This window comes from Myiozetetes cayanensis, unplaced genomic scaffold (genome assembly GCF_022539395.1).
Source record: "Myiozetetes cayanensis isolate MyiCay16 unplaced genomic scaffold, myiCay2020 scf1, whole genome shotgun sequence".
NCBI lineage: Eukaryota > Metazoa > Chordata > Aves > Passeriformes > Tyrannidae > Myiozetetes > Myiozetetes cayanensis.
In genome coordinates, this window is record NW_026086604.1 from 45,538,710 (window position 1) to 45,562,459 (window position 23,750).

Consider the following 23,750-nt stretch of genomic DNA (forward strand, 5'->3'; position numbering starts at 1 on the left):
TGAGGTTCTCTGTTTTCTCCCTCCCTCCCCCCCAAAAGTGTTTTGCTTGCTAGCTTTATGGACAATTTCTTCTGAATTTTTTTCCCATGTACATAACTTTATGAGAATTTTCGCTATTTTCTAATTGCATCCTTGCTTATCTGGTGTCATTGCAATTCAGCAAGCCTGTGGTTCCTCTCTGTTGTATCTTTTTGTTGACCAAAGACATGGTCTACCTCATTGTTGTTCTTCTCTTTAGTGGGCTCTAGGACTGAAAACTGATACGATGTAAAAAACCGTATACAGAATTACTTATCAGAGAAGTTAATCAGTAATGGTCCAACCCTCAGAGATCATCTGCAAAACTTCCACTGAATCAGTTTCAAAACTCTTAGCATCAGCCCCAGTGACAGGAGCTGCTGCTGTACCAGAACCAAGGAACTAAGTATCAATACCCTGAACATGAATGAGAGCTTGGCAATTCACAGGACGAGGCTTCTTTTTTCCCCACACTAGTGGGAAAAATCGTGTCATCCACAAGTGCTTACATTTTGTATGAGTAATGAAACTACTTGCAGAGAGCTGTGAGTATTCCACAGTTGCAAAAATTCAATCACTTTTATTATGGGTTCTGAAAACACTTTGCTGTCTAATTTTAGATACTTAAATTTGAAAAATGTTGGCTGTCATATCTTTGCTTCTGTTGTGGGAACAAACTCATTAGCATTTGCCAAGTGCTTTTATTAAATGTTTGAATGGCTGCAGTACAAAAAACGCAGAACTTTATTATCCATACAAATATCTTCCCAGCATGCAAGTCCATTGTTGCTTTAAGCTTTATTTCGTTTCCAGGCAATGCAGAAAACACATTGTGGCATGGCTACTACGTAATACAACTAGCCTTTCTTCTGCCAGCCATACTGAAGCCTCAAGGGGAAACTCAGCAGCTTCCCTATTTTTCATAAGAACCAGCTGACCTTGCCAAACAGCTTAAATCTTGGGGTGCTTTCTAGGCATATACAGCTACCCAATTCTTTTCCATCTCCCTCCCTCAGCATTTCTTCTTGGAGTTAACTTAGATTTAACTTGGTTTCTTGAAATCTTAGATATCCAATTCTTCCACATCCTGTTTGGAAAGCCTGTGTGTGGCAAGTAATCTACAAATATGTTTAACAGTAGATCCACTAAATGAGCTTTTAGCAGAATTACTGTGTGGCTATGATTACATCAGTCTAGAACACAGGTCTAGATAGAAAAATATCTAAAGCAGCTACTAAACAGCTGATTTTCACTTTTTATTCAAATAGATATGCTAGGCAATAAATGCATATCCCAGATGAACACACCAAAGGGATCCACAGTAGATGTTCTAGCTTTCTCTTTCCTTCCTTCTTTCTCCCACATTAAAAAGGAACACATATAAAACAGTAGAAGCATCACCCTGAACCACCTGCAACATCGAGAAATTACAAAGTCTTGAATTGCTATGTTGCAATAAGAAAGACAATTATCTTCACTTTTAAAAGGTAAGGGTAGCAGATTTTAGAAACATCACCTTTTCATATTTCAGCATGGAAGATCTCCAGATACATGTAGAACATTTATAAGAACTGTTAAGTCTCATAACCACTTGTAAGCTTGTAAGAATAACAGTTCTTCTCCACTGCTCAACTGTCTTGAATTAATTAAGGCTCTTCTACCTGCAGTCTCTGTTTGAAAGAGAAACCACCTACCAGTTCTCCAGAAGGTATTTGGCTAACAAAATAGCCCAATCAGAGAGCAGATACAAAGTCTTGGTCTGGTCACTAAAGTTTGAGACACAAAGAGAAATAAATCATTCTGATATGACCTTGTCAGAGACTGTGGTGCTGTAATGGTTAATCTGTTTTCAGCCATACTCCCAATTCATTTCCAGAATAGCAAAGCAAAAACAGTAAAATAAAGAGATTAGAAAACAGAGTGGCCAAAAAGAAAATAAATGCCACAATCCACCTTTTCCTGCTAGTGTTTGATACTTCATTGACATATTTTTATGACAGGTAACTTGTACTTTAGGTATAAATTAATTCCATACTCCTTTTCTTCTTTTTTCTTTTGTCAGATAATGAAATTTGTAACTCTTTCACAAGTAAAGACTATGTCCTAAACAGATTCACAGTATTTGATAACAAAAACAGTTAAAACTGCTGCTTCAGTTTAACACTATTTTTAATTTCTGAACAGAATTTATAAAGTTAAAGAGTTGTTGCCAGCCATTTTTGTAACCTACTTCCCTTCTTGGATTTTCTTCTTAGAATGAAGGAAGTTTAAACTTATGAAATGCTTGCAAACAGAAATACAAAGAGAATTGCTACAATCTCAAAACTCTCAGAAATGCAACAGAAACTTTGCAATACTTAAGTCGATAAAGTACTTGAAGTGAATGCCAAAATTTTTACTTCAAAAGAGTCTACCCATACGACAAACTATGAGCAAGAAATACTCGTATGACCAAACAGTACAAGACTACTACATACGCAGTGTGGATCTCCTTCCCTGAGAGGAAAAACATTTTTAGAATCCCAAGTACAAATGCTAAGGTTGAACTCAAAAGACCTTTGCTATGCAGACAAGTTAGTGTAACTTTCTAAAATTGTTTTAATAGTCAGTGCAGGAATCGGCATGTTTGGTTTGGTTTTTAATCATGTATTTTGGTGGCATTTTTTTAAGTTACTGGAATTGCTAAGGAGTATCTCTGTTGCTATATCAAACTCTGAAACAGTTACTTTGATTAGATGAAGTCTGCTTTGAGAGAAAGGTTTTGTGGGGTACTTGTGCTGGAGAACTTATAATGAACTATTCAGTGTAAGAGGCTATCAGCAAAAAGTTATATACCAAGCTGGTGGTCAAGTAAGATAGTTAAACCTTTAAACTATGCAAGTGCCATTGGAGAAAAGTCATTAAAAATAGTCACAGACTTGACATTACTGTATGAGCAAAATACATAAGGTGCACATGACCTAAGAAAGTATCTCTGACGTCAAAGTCACAAAGGTCACAAAGTTTAGGAAACAACTTGAGAAAACAGAAACAAAAAACCGAACAGAATATTAAAATCTATCCTCCCCCAGTGGAAGATATCAAGGGTACATTTTAAAAAAAGAATTCATCTCATCTAAGTAGAAATATGACAATTAACTGACAAAACATCCTGGTGGGTTTGGGGTTTTTTGCTTTTTAAAAAATGTATTAAAGCCTGAAAGCCATTAATAAAAGACTAGAAAATTCAAGTCTTTGTGACCATATCAATAATACTTGCTTTTTTTTCCCCACTCGACACCAACAGAAGTCTTCAGAACGTTTATATCTTCACTACTAGATGTAACAGCCCTATTTCGAAATCCCCATGTACTTTGTTGAAACCACTGTTTCCTTTAATTATGCAACACTTAATTCTCAGCTTTTCAACAGGCTCCTAGAGTCCCGATTGTCTCAGAACAATCCTCAAAGAAATTTTTAGTAATTTCATCACATTTCTTAGTTTATTGCCCACGTTCAGCCTTTCTTATGTCACCAATCTAGCATCTGACTGAGAACTGCACAGGCAGGACCAGGCTCTCCAAGGCCATACAGCACTCAGTCACATGCTTTCCTTTTACAGAAGAAAATATGAAACTTAGAAAGTAACCTGCTGTACAGACGACTCCAGTCTCAGCCCTGATACAAAAAACTAGAGAATTCAATTACTAACACAAGACAGAGATTCGAATTTGAATCCAGGAATGGAGAAGATGAGAAATCCACATTAGTAATTAGTCAGCTGTTGTTTGTTGGGAGGGGGTAGGATGGGGTAATGGTTTCAGATGCTGCAATGTCCTCATAACGAGGAGCTGAAATGTATAAGAAACAGAGTACTTGTGTCTAAGCTCTACTTCAAAACAGCAAAAAAAAATCACAAAACAAGATGAAAATATCAAAAAAAATCACAAAACAAGATGAAAATATATCTATAGCTTTACTGAATTCTCTTCTGAATACAACATATCTGTTGTATCGGATAAGGCAATAAGGTCCAGGTTTTCTTTGTATAAATATGTGCAAAATAACACTTTAAAGTTTTTAAAAAATAAATTAGTGTTCTGTTCTCTTCTTGTTGTCCTTCCTTATCTTTTTGCTCTTTCCTGCTTGTCGAGATGATTCTTCCTGAAATGAAAAACAAGCATTTCAAAATTTAAACAATATTTTTGTAAACCACAACTATTCTCTCAAGGTAACCCATGAGAATTACTTTTATTATGAACAGTGTTCACTGGGATTTATGAAAATTTTGAGTTGTATAATATAACCTTTTAGTGTGGATGTGGCCTCATCATGAGATATACCAGGACACTAAAACTGCTTTGCTTCCCTAAGTGAAACAAATATTCAGCAGGAAAAAAAAATTTGGCCAGTCTTGCTGGATCAACACTGTAATGATCAGTTTCCTCTGACTGCCCATTCTGAAAAACAAGACTTTTCTTTAGTAGCACTCACTGCAAGCACTCCCCAAAATGGTGAAGGAATCTTACAGCACATCTGAAAAGAACACAAGACATTTTAATCTATCCCTTTCTAATGCTCACATACGGGAAATGGACTCTAACAGGTTGTTTGAATTCTGCTATTCTGAAGAGAGTCAGCTAAAAGAATACTTCCTCCAAGAGCCACATCCATGGCACTAGAATAATCATTACCCTAAGTTCCACCTGTTATTTTTCTGATGGACACTGGTAACAAAATATCTTAATACACAGTAAAAAAATCCCAGTCTGTTTTAAGTTGTTAAAAATAGAAAAAGTAGGCATTTTTTTGGTACTAAACCATCTCAGGAGGGTAAATACTTAAAAATCATTCATTTCCTTTTACTTTATGAGCAATGTTTTCAAAGAAAACACTGATAAACTGTCAAGAAGGTGAATCACCAAGTATATACAAGCACATTTAAAATGAAAAAAGCAAATAACTGAAAAGTGGAGGGTGAGAAATGGCAAAGAATACTCGGCTTTCAGCCATAGCTACCTGAAATACCTTCATATACAAAAAAAAAACCTTACAGCTGCATACTTTTTCAATTATCTATTAGTAATTATTTCCTACTATCTGAAGCTCTCTGTAGTTAGCAATTACATGCTATAATGCACATAGACATATCTAACATGCTTTTCTGAAGATGAAGAAGTGTTGATTCTGAGGATGAAAAAATGTTGAGAAACAAGAATGTGAGATTATTAAATGACCTGAGTCCTTTAACAAGTAAAATGCCATTTAAAGTAACTTGGAAGTTTGTCTCCTGAGTTATTTAAGTTCCCTTGGAACATTTTGCCATAATCTTTTCTGTACCAGTAACGTTATTTTGCTTGAATTCTGGACTGGATTTTTTTTTTAATGGTGTCATCTATAATTCTGAAAATTTCTTTGAGTCTAACAAAGCTTTCCATTTTGAAAATGCCTACTAGTTACAGAGATTCCCACACTCAGTCTGCCTGCAGACTAGAACTGGTGGCACAGGGAAGCATCAAAAGTGGCAGCTTCCAGTTTTCTGAACACAGAAAGAGGCACTTCCCTTTACCATCCTCTTCCAACTCTCAAATTCGTTTTTGGATCAGTGTTCTCAACTGCTTCTACCCTTCTGCTGCACACCTCACACTTCCAAAACAGGTCACTAGCTTCCTTGGAAGTTCTCTGCACCAATCCTGTGAGCGCATCAAAGCGACCCAAGGATGACATAGGATGTATTACTTTTCTTCTGGCTTCACCTAACAGGAAAAATTCACACAAGTTCACATGCAATGCCTTTCTTCTAAGGGGCAAAAACTTACCACTGAAGGTACGTAGTCATATTCCACCAGAACATTTCTTGCACAATTGTTTATATGTTTGAAACGATCTGGTCCCAACAGAATACCTCCATACCAGCGGGATACCACAACTAACACATTGTGGACATTCAAGATCTATGAATAACAGAAAGAAATAAAAGTTGTTCTTTTTTAACCAAACTAGTTTTACTGTTGGCACCAGTTTTAGACAAAAAAAGTTTACTATCTTGCTTTTTTATGAAGGTCTTACAGTCAGGTCTGTGGCACACACAGGTTACCAGAGAGTGACAAAGAATGTCAAGTCAGTAGTTGTGTTTAAGTTTCCTCTTCAAGCTCCTATCCAAAGTTAAATGCAAAAGTAAAATGAGTCCCTGTATCCCTCAGAAAGGGTACAAAGCTATCTCATACACTACCATTGCTCATCCACATGTCAAAAGCTTCAGGTATTACTTGAAGGGAAAATTAATGAGTTACATTTCTTATTGTTTGATATGATCAATTATTATTTCCAGAGAACCCTTACTATTAAGCAGATTGTCTATTCACATTTTTAGAAGTATTGATGGATGAGGCTCATAACATTCAGGGCACAGGCATTATTCATGTGGATACCAAAATGTAGCTAGTACTGTTAGCATGTGCATGTTAACAACCATTAATCATCTTCATTAAGGAGAAAAAAAATAGGTATTTCACTAATTTGAAGAATGCTATTACAGAAGTCTATCACTGTTTGTGAAAACAGAAATATTCTTAGAATTTTAAAACGAAAAGGATAATGAAAAAAAAAAAGGATTGGGGCATTTTCTATGACAGGCATTTTCTACTCTATGTATCGGCCATAAAGTCTCTGTATAGCAACTCTTCACAGTGAACAGGACAGTACTAATCTAAAATACAGTTTCTTGTAATCAGAAAGAGCTGTCTTAAGTGCTAGGTTTATCTGAAATAGGACTAGATTTCTATTGAAAAAAAAAGAGCTATAACTACAGCAACAACAAATGTTTTAAATCACCTAATTTTCATACCCATATCGCATGTCATAAGAGCTCATAACAAAAAAACTACAAGATCTGTGAACATCTAGAAATCAGCCCATAAACTATTTTAATCTTTTTCTATGGCTGAAAATTGCTCTTTTCTGTTCCCTACATTAGTATTCTTCCAAAACTAAAATATTCTCAGTAACTAGGACTACAGATGAAGAGAGATGATCCATATAATTTAGACATATTCACATTTGAAATGAGATACTTCATGTCACTTTCTGAACTGGATTTTTATGGAATATTAAGTGCCTAGACTTTTAAGTCTGACAGCTTTCAAAAGTATATATTAACAAGCTGAGAACAAGATGATAAGATCAGATCAGACTGAGGTACAGTAACTGCCAAATTTGCTTCTTTACATTCTTTTTGTAACAATAATGTTTTCGCTCTTAGCACATACACTTGCATATACTGCATAACCAAAGTTTTCATTCCCAAGGCTGGTTTGAGTCACTTAGGAAGTCTGAAAAAGTTCTAAATTAAAAATGTCAAAATATTTCCATCAATTTCTTTTTTTTTTTTTTTCACAAAAAAGAAAGCTTTTTGGGGAAAAAAACATCTCCAGGAGTAAGAGCCTAACACACTAAGCAACCTAATATTCAAGCAAGAAAAGCATGGGAAAACAAAACTGTTGTGAAGGTGACATCAATCTAAAAATAAAAATCAAACCCAATATTTTGTCTGTTCATACTGCTAAGTGTCTTGAGGCACATCATTAAGACATACCCAGATAATTTCTGTAGTTTATGATATTTTATTTATAGCTTTACTGGGGCTTGCAGAGTGAACCAAAATTTATCAATCTCAAGTCACAGTTAGTAGCACCTTTGCTGAGGGAATATTATTTCAACAGGTGAAAACTAAAATATAAGCAAGTATGAGGGTTAAGGAGACAGAACCAGAAACATGCTAACAAAACAGACTCAATTATCAAACAACTGCTTCACTCCCACTACCTTTTGTGTTTGAAGTTCTACTGTGCAAGTTCATACATTTGTCTTTCTATTATGCATACTCGAGGAAACAGCATCAGCTTCTTTCAGTCTTCATTTGCTATATACCTTACACCACATACTAAAAGCATAGGAATCAAAACTTAATTAGCTCTTAACCCATTCAAACTATTACTACCACCCTATGAAGCACCACTCTTTTCTATAATCTGAGTGCTGAAAAAATACTACAGTCTGATTTTCCCTTCAGCTTTAAAAAAGCAATCATCTGTTTGACTGCAAGCAGAGCAAGAATTAAAATAATTTTCTACAAGCTTATTTACATTGTAGTGATTTTTAAAATCTGTTCGAGATTTCTAGAAAGTCAAAGATTAATTTCTAGAACCTGCATGAGATGAAGAAGACGTCCACCTGCTGCTGTCTCTCCATCATCTTCACAATCCTGTAAGAAAGTCTGCTTATCTTCACAGTATATTCTTGGGAAAAAACCAAACAAAATAGATTAAAAAAAATGTCAATCAACTAACATCTTTATATGATTAATAAAGTCTCAGAGATCTTTCATACATATATGTATCAATTATAATTCTCTACTAAGGACATTTACATGAATACAGGATGAGGCTTAAGGTAAACCACTAATATTTTTATCTGTGCTGTAGAACAAGTTTTGAGAAGCTTTTACAAAGACTTTACCTACTTCAGGTTAACTCCAGAGTCATACCAGCATAAAGTCCCTAAACAGAAAAATCCTTAGGTTTTTAGTCTAATAATTACACCTAGCTGAAGCCAACACTACCAGATACAAGTTCAAATTACGGTACAAACCCATAAGTGGTAAGAACTTGGACAAAACCATCATGAATAATTAGTTATGTCTGCATTTCAGCAGCAACATGAAACTATTCCTGAAATTCATCTTCAGATTCTCCATGTCATCTCCTTTCCCGGGGGGATGCTCCAGGAAACTTTTGGATATATTGCTTCATATAAAGGACAGCTGCACAAGTCTGATTTTCCAGAACTAATGCACAGCGGTCTACTGTTTGTTACCAACTGATTTTATAACTTCTGAACTTACTAATACACAGGTGACACAATGAGAAAGAGGCTTCTAGTACTCAGAGGACAAATAGGAAGCAGTAAGTATGTGCCTGTTGCTTTTTTGAAGTGTATTTGGATAGTACGAGTGAAAGAAGCCAGATCATCATCTGCAACAACAGAAATCCCCTCTTCACAGAAACCATTTACTTACTTTTGCTTTGTGGTAAAATAAGCTTTCACTTGCTCTCATTTCATGTTTTATTAGGATCACACCAGGATGGGCATGAATGGATCAGAATCTACACTGCTTTTTCAGATGATTGGTTCCTCCAGTAAGAAAAGGGCTCCCTTTTACTGTCACTTACACTCCTCAGAAAACCTGCATCGCTATCTGGACTGAGACCGATTCGTTTCACATAAGCTACGTTCACAAGAGTTGCCAGAGGCAGATCACTGCCAAATGAATTTTTACCTGTTTCTCATTTTCCCTGAAGTTTCTCGTATTTCAGCTGAAACTTCATATGCCAGATGTCTGCATCAGGCTTTCTGTTTCGAGTCTTATTTCAACTGAACATTTTCAGCTATTTCTAAACATAAGGTTAGGGGGAAAAAAAAGTTACTTCATCCAAGTGAAAACACATTTAGTTCAGGATGATGCAGCATTTCCATGCTCAGACATACTATACAAAGTACATCAACACATGTTCAAATCCACTTTTGCTTTTTTTTTCTATTTCTAATGCTGCTTTACTACCTTATTTCCTACTGTATGTTCTACTTTCTTGACCTCAAAGTAAAGCCTGCAATACCATTCAAATAAGAAACCTACTCCCTTAAGGATTTAATAGGAACGATTTTCTTTCTCATGTCCTGTACTCACTTGTCAAAGAACAGTAAAAAAAAAAAGAAAAAAAAAGAAAAATCACTATTTGCATCTCACCTGTATGCATATATGTTGTGAGTAGCACTTGCAATCTTCTTGTTCTCATATAATTTTTCAAGAACTCTTTTTACCTTAAAAAAAATAGAAAAACTCCTCTTTTTATAACAGAGATTTTATATACATATCTCAATATCACTGCAAAACAAACATCTCTCTTAGTACATACACAAAACAATTTTACGCTTTGACATAAAATTAATTAAATATTGAGTGTATCTCAAGAAGCTTCTTCTCAGTACCCTCATGTTTCCAATCATTTTTCTGGGATACTGAAAACAGATGCTCCTTGAATTTGTACATTGTATACATTCATGTTATTGATGAAGATATAGAAGTGTCAAATTGCTTTACTAAACAGGAAAGACAGTAAGTTACAGAAGGTATTTTTAATAAGTATTATGTATAAGTAATCAACCTGATTATTCTTCCAAATATAAGATTAAGATGGAATAGAGCATAACTTGAATATACCACTACACACTGCTTTTACTTATTTTACTTGAAATGTGATGTCTAGAAAACCTTACTATATTTCACTTTGAGTTTTTCCTTTTCTTTCAAACATGTGGTTTCCATTTCACAAAAAGAACAATAAAAAAAGGTTCTATTAGGGGTCTGAAAGTGTCAGTATTTCCCAGGAAGTATTCCCATCATGTTCATTCTTCTGTTCTTAAGAACTACCAAATGCAAACCACTAATCAATAGAAGTTCATCTTATGCTTCTAATTAAACAAGCTAGCAACTGTTCAAGCCTTTCCAATGGTCTAGCAAAAAGGAGAGCTTTTGATTAAGGCATTGTTTTAGTACGTAATGCAAAACATTACTGAAGTTGAGGAAGTTTGGGAAAACATGCCTGGCAAGCAAATTGCCTTTCATTGCAAATTAAAATGTCTCCGAGGTGTAATCAACAGCCATACTTAATATCTGTCTTAGCTGTACTGCGCTATTTCCAACTTTTCTTGAAGAAATTCAACTGACAAAAATCATCTCAAATAAAAGATACCTCAATGAAAAAACTGCTATTATTAGTTAAGAACATTTTTCTGGACACCTGTGTTCTCCTTATTTTGAATATTTAAGAAAGACAACTTATATTAATACAGTCTCATAAACATGGACAGTACATGGACTTAGGGTACAAATCACATGAAATGATCATCACCTTTGACATTACTTATTTGCCAGCTACCAGGTTCCTAAAAACATATTTAAAGATTCATTATGTGTCTGTATTAGCAATGGACCTTGAAGACAGACATGTTAAGACTAAGCAACAATTCATCCTGTTCCCTGATGTAGCTCCTAGCGTTTCTTTTCCTCCTGTTCCTCTCTACTATTCCTGCTTTAGGGAAATAAAGGATGTGATTCTCTACATGCCAGTGAAGCATCTGTTCATAAAAGACACAAGATGTTTAAACAATAAATCAGTTCTTAGTCCCACTCAATGGAGTTCACACCGTACTCTGTACACTGTCTCAAAATATCGATGAGTATCATTGCAGTACACAGATTATGCAGATAAAGTTGATAAAGAAGCCAGCTTTCACTACAGCTGCAGTGCTTACTCAATTCCTCATCAGTTTTGACTCTCCTTGAGAAAAATTAGTCCATATCACAGTAAAGCTTCCCTGCAGTCTGAAGACCAATCACCTCACATTGTACAGCAAGACTCTTGTGAAACAAGATGGATTTGACACCTTGGGGAATTGCTCTGTCTTTATACTAACCACATACCAATAAACCTTGACTGAGAATCCCTGGGTTTATTTAGTATTTGCTGTCTTTGGAAAAAAAAAAGGCATGAAAGAAGAATGTCAATTAAGAACATCTTTGTATGCAAAAGGCAAATCACTAATCTGCTTTAAGTGAGTCCTACTCCTTGACACAGATCTGTCCTTTTGCAAACCACAGTCTGTGGGTACAGACTTCCTCATGTGTAGGAACAATCTTATTCATAAATCATGATAAAAGAGCAAGTGTATTTTAAATTGAAAAAATTACATTAACCCACTTATTCTGATTTCCTCCCTTTCTAAAGCAACACAGTTCAAACATGTATTACATATAAAAGAATCACTTAAAGCAGATACAGCTGTAGCACAAAAATCTAAACGAATGTACAGTGTATGTGAACTTGAAAGGTCAACGTGCTCCAGGAAGGATACAGGGATTTAAAGACCAAATCTTGTATCCATACTAGGCAAATTAATGAGAGAGAATTAAAAACAACAAAAAACCCCACAAACAGATCAAAAACCTACAGCTATTGTATAGAGAAATACAACTCAACACTCTGTCAACATTCTTTCACAGTCACTGACCATGGAGTAGACTTAGCTTACCTGGAATGTCAAAAAAGCATTTGGCAATATCCCTTACCAAAAATCCTTAAAATAAAACCTAAAATTGGACAAAACAGAAGAGAAAAATCTTCTCATTTAACTCTCAGTTTATAATAAGAAAAGATGAGTAGCTTCCCCACTAAACAGGGATGATCAAAGGAGGCTGATGACAATAGATGTAAAGTGATGTACAAAGTAACTCAAAACCCCTCTCAAGTAGGTCTCAATAAAGATTTACTTATGCATTATCCAAGTGTGTTTTTGAATTGAAATCCTTTCTGAGGGATGGAAAACATTTATAAATTCATGTTAGTTAATTTTCAAATTAACACATGATAGACTTGGGAGCTTCCAAATATTTTACAATAAACTTGCTATCACCCAGAAGTCAAATTACAATGTTCTTATTCTCTTACATCTAATGCACAGAATGGTAAAGAACAGCAGGAAGCACTGCAGAGGCTGTTATTTAGAGATATTTCGCTGATAGTGAAAGCAAGAAACTGGTGACTAGGCAGACAGTGTTAGCACATGAAGATGCAGAGACAGACAGACAGACAGACAGACAAACACACCTGGCAAATTCGAAGTATTCCAGTAATATTTTGTCAAGCTCAAAGTACAGGCAAAAGGAGAAGAACTGATTTCTACTAACTTGTCTGGTTGTCACCACTGGAGCCAGATGTGCCTGGAAAGTACTCCTTCGATCTGTGATTGGGTTTCCATGATGTATGGGTGGCAGTTCTTCATCTATTGATCACAAACAAGGAAAAGTTTGCATTCTTTCAAGAGTATAAAAACAATGTATATGGCGATATACGTAAAAATTATCTCAACTTTTAGAAAGGCATTTGTTAAAGTGAAGTACACTAGATGACAAACAGAACAAGTAAAAATATGTTGGGTTATTTAATGACTGTTACAAACTTTATTATGATTTTATTGTTACTAATTTTTCTCTAAAGCTGAGTAGAACAGCAGAATCTTCAAGCCTCTCCTACATTATTTCAACAGAATTAACATGAGCATACTTTTTACCTTCCTGACTTTCAGATGTCACGTAATTTAACATTTTAATTGGATCTTCCTGAATGGGCTCATAGTCTAGGACAAAATCTTCTCCATCATCTTCATCAACTTCTTCAGTGGTTTTCTTAATATCCGGTTCTATTACAATATAAGTAGTAGAATTTATTACACTTTTTTTTTGCAAGACAAGCAAAACAGAATTTCAAACTCTTTGAAATCCAGAGTTCTGGCATCTAGATTTAGAGACAAGTTAATACATCACAGTTAGATTCCTACTGAGGGCCTATGATGTGGTGATGATTGCAGTTTTTATAACAGGTATTTTCCATAAGAAAGCAGAGGGGTGATAAAGCATGTTCAAAAGGTCTACAAAATCATTAGATATAATAAGTAGAAGCTGTAAGGTTGCAGTCAAAATAACTAAACTTCCAACACAAATTTTCACTTCTCAGTATCCACTCCTTTAATTACATCAATGAAAACTAACTTCTTAAATGTCTGTGATGTAGCAACAAAATGCTCAGTTTATTGAAAGACTAGAACTAGACCTTACTATGAAGCAACATTGAGAATAGAATTTATTTTCCTCTTCTGTCTTTGATTCCTCACAGGACTAACACCCATGACACAGAAAAGTACTTCTCTTACCCTTTGCCACATGTGCATGCACACGTCACTCATGCATTTCATAGCAGTTTAGCATTTTAATGCACAAAACCTCCCTGCCATTTTTTGAAAGAACTGTAAATTTACACAAACGGGGTAAGAGTTACAACAGAAGAATCACCTCAGTTCTAGTGGTCATGTACTTCTCACCCCAATACAGTAAAATAAAATTAAGATGGAATACTTGGTCATTTGTCTGCATATTCCAGTGAAGTTTATCTTCAGCTTGAATTCCAATCCTCCGACAGTGCACTCAATACCAGAAATTAATTACTGATATGAATAATTGCTTTGCAAAACAGAGGACAATGCATAATGTACTGTGTGCACATGCAAGTAATTTCATTCCTGAGAGAACTGAGGACCTTGTTCTAGTTCAAAGGCCACCCTCCTTCTTCTTTTCCCTACTGCTTTTTAAAAAGGGAAGCTATCACTATAAGTAAGCCATATAGTAAGCCATGACACTGCAGACTGCTTTCTGACATGTAGATCCAATACAATACTGGACATAAACTTTAACTTGGACTGAAATTTACTCTGCAGTGGAACAAGAAGTACACTGAAAACCCCGTGTGTTTTCTGAAGTACCTGGTTCTGAAGATTGTGCCTTTTCTATCAGAACTTCTCGTATCTTCTCCACCCATAAATACAGTATGCTTTCACCAAGGTTCTGTCTGGAAGTAAAAGCCCACAGTAAATGAAGAATCATTTTTTTTTGCAGATTTCATTTGGAAAGCACACCAAATAGCACACAGATTTCAGACACACAGAAATAGAACATAATAAGCTAGTGAGATATACAGCTTAGGCAGGCTTGTGGAAAGTTCTGTCTCGGTACTTCACTGGGTGAAACGTGGTATCTGTGTCATTCTGTGGCATGCTTTACTTATTTATTAACATTAAAAGCACCAATACTGGAGGGAAACAGGAAACTGACAGAAACTTTCTGACCACTAAGCAAAGGGAAAGCAACTGTGGGAAGAGTCAGTCAGACAGACCTCAGTATTTTGAAAAGAATACTAAGCTACAATGTCTAGACTTAGAGCTTGCCCTGAACCGGTTTTCTCTACAGAAAGCACTGTACTGCCATGGTGATCTCCTTCAGCTGCTCTGACAACCAGTCCTACAGGACAGGGAGGTAAAGATTTAGGTCTAGTAGTCTTCAGTCAGGGACACAGATGTGTATTAAGGTACTGCGGCAGGATGGAATGAACATGTTTTATATATACATATTTGGAATTAAGAAATGCTTCCTTTACGTGCAGCACGACCCAAACAAGTCAAAAGGCATTTCAAATGGTGTCCTGCAAAGCTGCCTTCACAATTTTAGTTTAGTATGTTTACGAACTGTGCATGTTTGTCTCTGAACCAAAACTAAAGATTTAGGGCCATATGTAACTCAAGGTTTCTCATTAATTTTATTCTTACTGCCACCAACTGGGCACCATGTAAATGACAAAATTACATCTTTAAACTCTCACTCAGCTTAATGTATACAGCACTACTGCTGGAAACAATCAAATTCAAACAAACATCCATATTTTAAGAAAAAATATTCAAGCAAAAATAAGGGATTTATAAACCTGTAGCTCTGTATTCAAAATCTGGACAGACTCCAGAGCAATTCAACACCTTGATCTCACACTGCTTATTATACAGAAGCACTGCCTTAAAACCTGAAGATCTAGATTTTTTCTTTAGCGATGGAATGAGAGAGATTACACAACAAATAAAATTTTTCAGTTTTGTACAGTTAAATAGCAATTTCTCCAGCTATAACCCAATTTCAGTTTCTGAAGTTGTAAATTACACTTACTCTGAAAAGCTACCTTTCTATGCTGCTATTTTTTTTGTCACTTGTGTCTAAGTCATGAAACAAAGCTTTCTGATGAATAAAAGTCTTATCAGAAGAATATCTGGGAAAAAAACCAACCAACCAACCAAACAATGAAAACTAAATACAGTTATTTGCTATGTTTTTGAGAACTGCTTGTCTCCCAAAACAAACTTGTGATCTATAATTATGCACTCTTTACATGTCCTTAAGAAGACACAGCAATTGCCAGTATAGTTCATACTGGTTTAGACTGCAGAACTCTACAACTCAGATCACTAGGGACTAGAGACCTGGTCAAACACACAGTGCAAATGATGCAGAGTATCTGTTTATCCAACAACCACTCAGACACTGAATAAATAAAAGGTTTTCACAAATACTGTGGACATCAGTGACTACTACAGGTTTTTAAACAGTCTAAAATGACATATATGGCCTAAAGTACAAACATTCACTTCCTGCTGAACAAACAGAAGCAAAAGACCAGCAAGGGCTCTGAAGAGCAGCTGATACAGACAGAAAGGAGCTGCAAGGGACTGAATTTGCACACTTTAACAGTGTACAAAACTGCAGAGTTGGGGAACAAAAAAAAAAGAAAAAAAACCCTCTTTCACAGCCATGCTCACAGTCCTCACATGCCAACTTGTGCCAGATGCTCAGGACATTTAAAGAACCACCTACAGCAGCTCTGCCGGTGGTACAGACTCCATCAAATCCTTTGAATCTGGACAGCATTAAGGACAATCTCTGTCCTTTTTGCTCCACTGAAAAACTGTGGTGAATATGTTCCCACAGAATTTTTGCCTAAAATCCTTGTGCATTTTTAACACTTCAAATTCAATTTTACTTGCTTAAATGATCTAAATGATCTTAGCTAAATTAGCTAAGAAACACATTTAACCAAAGTAACTGAGTAATTAGATAAAAACCCGTTATGCAAGCTAAGTGCTCTCTTCCTTATGGCATTAAAAAAAACATTTCTTATGCATGATGTTCAGATTTCACTATCTGGGACATGACTGTGCTTCCTTATGATGTATTTTCATTTAATTTAGTTTGCATTATATTTGGGATCTGAAAGATATAAACCATATAAAATAACAACATTTACTACCCCAATTTTACAGCAATTTACGAACACATAATTTGAGTATTTCTAAATGCTCTGTTTATTCTCATGCATTTTGCCTTGTTGTAAGCTGCACACTGTGATAATAAACAGTCCATATGCTTTAACATTCAAATGCAAAATAGATGCAGAAATCTCATACTTTGTAGCAATAAACAATCTCACAGATTCCAAAGAGCATCTATTCTATTAAGTTTCAAAATGAAGGCTTCTATCCTTACAGAAAATCAGGCCTAAACAACATAAAAGAGATTTCTCAAGAGTTTAGCCCAACTTGTTATTGTAAAATGATTAGTAAATACATGGCATCTTTAACTGTTAGATTGATAAAAGAAACTTGCTCTGTCTATTGCAGCAATCACATCACAACTACTAGTTAATGCAGGTACTTCAAAAGCATACAATAAGCAGGGCATGGAACTGAAAACACACTGTATCCTTTTCTATATTCCAGTCTTGAACTTACAGATATATTTCTTCCAAGCTATTTGCTAGTTCCATATAATCTTGTCCTCGAAGCCAAGGGGCACTAAAATGAAAAGAAATACAATAAAAATTGTGCCATATGCTGCTTCTAACATTCTAAAATAAACGTGATAAACACCTTGAAAATACAAATCATCAAGATTTCAGCTGCAAACATTTTGAGAATAGCACCATCACTCAGTTCTCCTTCAAGACACTTAACTTGGGCTGCCTTTTCTTACCTCAGTTAAAAAAGCTGGACTTATCTTTCATGGAAGGCCGCTGTCACTCCAGAGTCACCCTAAGTATTATTAGTTGACCCTTCCAACCCCTTCAGCACCATAGTACCTACTACATTTAGAATGACCCTTCAATTTTGTACCATTGTCCTCCTGGCCTCATGTAAAACTTCAAACTTTGCCTCGAGTTAATTAGCACTATTTTGTATTGCCTCGTCAATACTCCTGAGCAAAACTCAGTAGATATGTGTGTGCCACACCCTGCAGGTCCTCCTATCACCCAAATCAGTGACCTGGCTTACACATTCCACTCCCATCTTGTTTACCTATCAGGAGACAAAGGGAGAGCAGGGATGGAAAACAGGAAGATGGCACATGCCATGGCTCCATCTCATGAAAAGCATCCCTTGCAATGTGAAACAAGGATCCAGAAAAGAGGGGTACACCCAAAGACACATCACTGTCTAACGCAACAGGCAGCTGCCACCATAACTCCACAGTCTCACTGCTGCCATACCACAAAATAATGCTGCAAGAATTAGAGTTGAGGGAAGAGAGAAAACTTTCACAGGGAGCTCTGCAATGTTAACTTGGGAGAAAGAACAGAATATTCTTGCTGGAAACATCCCTCATCCCCTGTATACTTTAATTTGAAGAGTCATCTTAACTAAGCTTCCACTTACATGGTAAACAATCAAGAGTGGTAATTCAGAAAATACAAATGTTTGCAAGAAAAGTTCACCTACTTGAGTTGATAAATAGGTGGCTCTTCAGTCGGATATCCTGGCGGCAAAATCACCTGAAAGAAATACAGAAAAAATATTAATTGGACTACTCCTCTCAGCTAGTTGAGCTTTACTGGAGGACTCTGATGTTGAGAACTAGGACTATAATTTGTGTTACAAATTAAGCAAACAGTTGGGTATGTTGTTATAGAATTACAAGAACACCTGAATATCTGTATTTAGAATTCCGATAATGGTAACACATACAATTATATTTCACAGTGCCATTTTTAAGGATGCAAAATAAAGTATGGAAAAAATTTGAAAGAAGCTGCACACATGGTTACTGGACTTCAATAAGTGGCATCACACTTCCATAAGTAGACATGTCAGTGTTGCACTAAGAAACTTACTGCTTTCCCTTCTGAACACATAAAGCAACAAGTTACTCAATTAAGTTGATACAAATTTCGTTTTGTCTCTATACTCTTCAGAACATAAATCTAGAAGCAACTGCAGCAGATTTATTGAAGTGTGCTACACAAAGTCAATGTTAAACATTTTTCAGAAATTAGTCTTTGGAGAAGCACACTGAAATTTTTTTGCCAGGTGTGGAATTAGGACATGTAACTACTGAATATATCACAAGCACATCGATGTGTTACAGGAAAACAATCACTAAGAAGTCTTATCACAGATTCCAACTTAAGCTTCTTAATCCACCTTAGTAAATACTGAACCATATTTAGAATGGTTTCATGCAGCACACATTTTCACCTGCATCAGTGCAACTGCAAGTTTTGTGCTAAACTCCTCCCCACCACTATACCTGCAAACAGAGGGTCCATTTTGGTTGATCCAGACAATCACTAATCTTAATGCAGTAGATTTTTTCATCTTCATCAACAACACACCAATCTTCACCATAGATGGATGAAAGGGCTTCAATTTCATCAATCTAAAAGAAAAAAAACCAAGAAACCATTATGCAAAAATAAATAACTCCCCCACAAAGCCCACAGCTTTGTGTGTGGCAATCATAGTATTTTTTAAGCCTTGCTCCTCTACAGCTTATTGACAGATGTGACAGGATTCACTCTACTGGAATGCCGTAAGGATTGGGGATTCAATCCTGATTCGCAGTTGTGCCAAGGGAGGTTTAGGTTTGGACATTAGGAAGAATTTCTTCACAAAAAGGGTGACTGGACATTGGAATGGACTGCCCAGGGAGGTGGTGGTATCACCATCCCTGGAGGCATTTAAGAAAAGACTGGACATGGCACGCAGTGCCATGGTCTACTCGACAAGGTGGTGTTGGGTCACAGGTTGGACTCCATGACCTCAGAGGTCTTTTACAACCCAGCTGATTCTGTGATTCTCTAGGTAACTTCTCCTCGGTTCTCCCACGCGCACACCACCTTTGGCATTTCAGTGGACAATCCTGTCATTTCCAGCAGTGACAAGGTGACCAAAGCGACACGGAGCAGCGACAACACATTCCCTGCAGCTCCCTATCCGTGCAGCTCCCGGCTGGGTCGGACCCCTGCAGGGGAAAGACCCCCGAGAGCTCGGCACTAAGCTCTTCCTGAGGAAGAGGGGGTACTCAGCAAATTCCCATAAAAAAAACAAAAACAAAAACAAAAACAAACAAAAAAAAACAGAGAGCCTCCTTCCACACAGAACCCAAACACCTGGAACGGGTCCTTGGCGCCGATCGTGCCACCGCGGGCGCGGAGCCGCTCACGGGGCCGGGGCTCGCCAGGAGCCTCCAAAACACCGCTCTCCCCGCAGCCCCCTCGCCCCCACCGCCGCTCACCTGCTGCTGGGCCCTTCCCGTGTCACCGGCCGCCATAGGGATCCGAGGGAAGCGGGAGGAGGAGGAGGAGGAGGAGGGAAAGGGGAAGAGAGCCGTGTGCGCAGCTGTGGCCGTGACGGCGGCCGCCCTTCCTTCCGCCACAGTACCGGTGGAGCGGGCACACAGTCCGGTGCTGTCACGGAGTGCCGCAGAAACCGCGTTAAACCTCTCCTGCGGGTTTTTCGCCTCATTCCTTACACCCTGCTTTGAAAACAGAGTGTGTGAACAGCTCTATTTCAGTGACGAATTTACTGATGCAGCCGTTTTCACCTCGCGTTTTACGAGACTCGGAATGTGCGATAGACAAAACGACGTAATTTCTTCTAAAAATTATTTTAAGGGATCACAGATGTTACAAGCGGTTTTCATTACAGGTCTAGAAATTAATTTCTTTAACATTGACAAGTTTAAGATACCTAAATCTTTAGAGACAGCACTGATCAGTCAAGACACCTTTTGGCTTGCGTGCAAAGCATGCGTGTCACCTGTTTTTCTGGTTTTTGTGGTTCATGTTTTCTTCCAGTGTGATTTCGTGCTGGCATAATCATGAAGAATTCAAGTTAATCTTTGTTTTCCCCTTTCTCAAAAGCTTGGAGAATTCCTGGAGAACAGGATTAGACTTCAGAAGCATGGTGACAATCAGGACAGGCGTTATAAAGGCAAAACCAAACTAAAACAAAAAAAGCACTGAAAAAACCCACCCAAAACAAAACAAAAAAAAACACAAACAAAAATACCTTAAAAACCCCAACAGCAACAAACAAACAAACAAATAAATAAAACCCACCAAAATCCAGGATGCAATTGAGTAGGGACAAACTTAGCTATGGATTATCAACTACATACATTCTGGATGAAGATGGAGAAGTGCTGTTTGCAGTCTTCAGTGTCACAGACAGAGCTGGTTTAATTATCTTTGAAACAGTAATAAAAAGAATATATCCAGTCCCAGAACATGACAAAAATGCACATTTTATCAGGCAAAGTCACATATTCCACTTAATTTTAAAAAGAGAGAAACAGGGAGAGAGAGACAGAGCAACCTTATTGTTCAAACAGTTGTCTTCTGACCAAAACATAACAGAAAGCTTCAATCTACAAGGACCTAGAAAAGATAGTGCTCCATCCGTTCATCCTAATATTAAATTGCCTTATAAATTTAAAGACAGAAATAGGACATTTTTAAACTTTCTGACAGCAATCTCTGTCTAGTGTTTGTGCTTTATAAGTTGCTAGTTTTGACTTAGCTGAACAAGTGAGTTTACTATACACATGATTTGTTATTAAATAACTCAGAACTGTTATTGACATCTTTTATTGCTGTTGTCTATAATCCATATAAAAGCATTGATATGAAAGACTTTAGCAATGTAGTATTGGGCCAGGAAGAACATGTACCAGACATCTCTGATAGATTTCTGAGGACTGTATAATTTCCTTTCACTGTCATTTATATTTGTGATAAGTCTTAAAAACCAGAAAAGAATGTAAATTTGGCTAATGAATCTCCAGCATTTTTGTATATACTAAATTAATAACAGAGGAGCTGAATTGATATGGTGCACAGGAGTATTTATCAGCTAATTAATTGCTTTGTCCATCTGAAATAAACATTCTGTTAAAGCTGGTATGAAATACATATTCACAGCTTTCAAACTAGGAAAATGACATAGTGGAGTTTACTGAACTATTTGGGTCTTCTTTTAGTACATAACTGAACATCACTGTTCTTTATGGTGAGACATCTCCCAAACAGATACTCTTCACAGCAATGCATTAGCTTCGATGTTTAAAATGGTTACTAAATCTAACCTTTGGTCCATCAGTTCTGTCTTTGTAAACTATAGATAGCAAACAAAAAGCATTGAAAGCTCATCAAATCAATTAAGCAAAAGGAGTCCCTGACGTCAGGAAATGGCCCAAATTACCACCTTGAATCTGAATTCTTCATTCTGTCTTCTCAGGGCAAGAAAATATACTGAGTAATTACTGATGCTTTTCTGGATCTAGATTTTAATCCTAGAGCACAAAAAGCTTAAAACAGATACAAATAATATTTATTCAATCAGGATTGAATCACAAGTAAGTGAAAAATACAGAACTTAAAAATACAGAAGAACTAACGTTTGAGTAAAATATCAATAACCCTGCTTTGTTTTGCATATCTCATATTGTTCAAGCAATATGATGCATTTGCAACTTCTCCTTTATAATAAAAAAAGAGGAAGATTAAGAACAAATAAGAACAATGTCATGTCAGGTACTATTAATTAATGCCCTCAGTTCTGTATTCTCGTTTCAGGCAAGATTTGCTTATACTAAGACTCTGCCTGTACTGTAGCTTTTTCCTGTAGTAACTTACCAACAAAACACTCCATTTCTCTAATGCTCCAATTCTACTCCACATTTAATAGAAATCTCATTCTGTAATAGAAATCTCAATTGTCCCATCCAATATTGAGCATATATATGTTTAAGCACAAAGTAGTTCAGCTGATTTCACTTTCACAATGATGTGTTTCTCTAGATCATACTCTAAAGTGACATTAAGTTTCATAACTGTAAGCTCTCCATGCACAGCTGATTTATCATTTTGAAACTAAAACCAAACTCAAATGATTCAATCACAGGAACAAGAAAGTGCATTAAACAAGCCTAATTCTTGGTCTAAAACTACATGTCTGGTAAGACTAAGGAGAAATATATGTACAGGTGACTTAGCACCTTGGTTAAAGATGTTTCTGCTCATTTAGCTACTATCCATTTTTTTGTATTGGCTATAGCAGTGTATACAGTTGCCTTCTGTAGAGCTATAGAAATCCAAAAGCTTTTCTATGAAATAGTAACTGCTAGCAGGTTTTAGGAGCCTCCTGAGTGAATTCTCACATTTTCTCCTGCCATACCTGCACTTAGATAAAAAGAGGCATATTAAAAGGAACTCTTCTCTGTTTAGGATTTTTTTTTTTCTGCTAGAGAATACCTCCAGAAACTTCTTCAGCTTTTTCCAGTGCTGCTTTTAGCAGCAAAAAGCATTTTTCATTTCAGAAGGCAATCCAGCTCACACCATCTATAAATTAAATACATTATATGGTTATTTCCCAAAAGTATTAAAGAAACTTGAGCAACAGACTTGCATCTGCAAAAATTCCTTTTGCAGGCAGTTAAGAACAACATGAACATTTGTTTTGATCACTTCCTGGTAGTCGCTCTTGGTAATCCAGGGACATCCACGAGAATCATGTCTGAGAGTATCAGCACATTAGTTAGCTCTCCTGTGCCTGTCTTTTGCCAGCTTAGTAAATAAAATCAGTATGGAAATGTGACAAGGACCTGTGCTTACTGCACTGCTTTCCAGACAGAGTTGAGGAGCAACTTCCTTAAAAAGTGCACCAAAGCTAATTGAAAGCGACTAAGGAAAAAATTTTAGCTTCTGTCCAAGGACTGTTGGTCATCTAATGAGTACTGAGTCATTACGTATGTTACTGCATGAAAACAAACATACAACCTGTCATGTATCATTTATTACTTCCACTTATCATTTCTCTGTGTGCACTCCCTTGCCTAGTTGTGTATCTCAAAGTTGACCAGTATGCTCTAGTCTGAAGAGGAAGAAAATTAAGTGTGAGTGCAATAAAAAGTTGCTATATCAGAACTAAAA

General features: G+C 36.5%; 1 protein-coding gene across 1 annotated transcript; it reads right to left on the bottom strand.

The window, feature by feature from the left end:
* Positions 1-18: 18 nt before the first annotated feature.
* On the bottom strand, positions 19-20,139 carry IMPACT (impact RWD domain protein). Its single transcript, XM_050317386.1, has 11 exons — positions 20,054-20,139; positions 19,067-19,195; positions 18,259-18,311; positions 17,275-17,337; positions 14,431-14,516; positions 13,186-13,314; positions 12,803-12,897; positions 9,803-9,876; positions 8,204-8,294; positions 5,817-5,951; positions 19-4,161 (listed from the first exon to the last, which is right to left on the bottom strand). The coding sequence occupies exons 1-11, from the start codon at positions 20,087-20,089 to the stop codon at positions 4,090-4,092; spliced, it is 963 nt and encodes a 320-aa protein (XP_050173343.1). The 5' UTR covers positions 20,090-20,139; the 3' UTR covers positions 19-4,089.
* Between the last annotated feature and the right edge of the window lie 3,611 nt (positions 20,140-23,750).

Bases quoted from the DNA above. Each gene is read 5' to 3' on its own strand.
- IMPACT (XM_050317386.1), bottom strand. From the start codon at position 20,089: ATGGCGGCCGGTGACACGGGAAGGGCCCAGCAGCAG. The intron at 8,295-9,802 runs GTGAGATGCAAA...TTTTTTCCCAAG, and splicing joins CACAACATATATGCATACAG to AATATACTGTGAAGATAAGC. The intron at 5,952-8,203 runs GTTCTAGAAATT...TGTTATTCATAG, and splicing joins GTCTTCTTCATCTCATGCAG to ATCTTGAATGTCCACAATGT.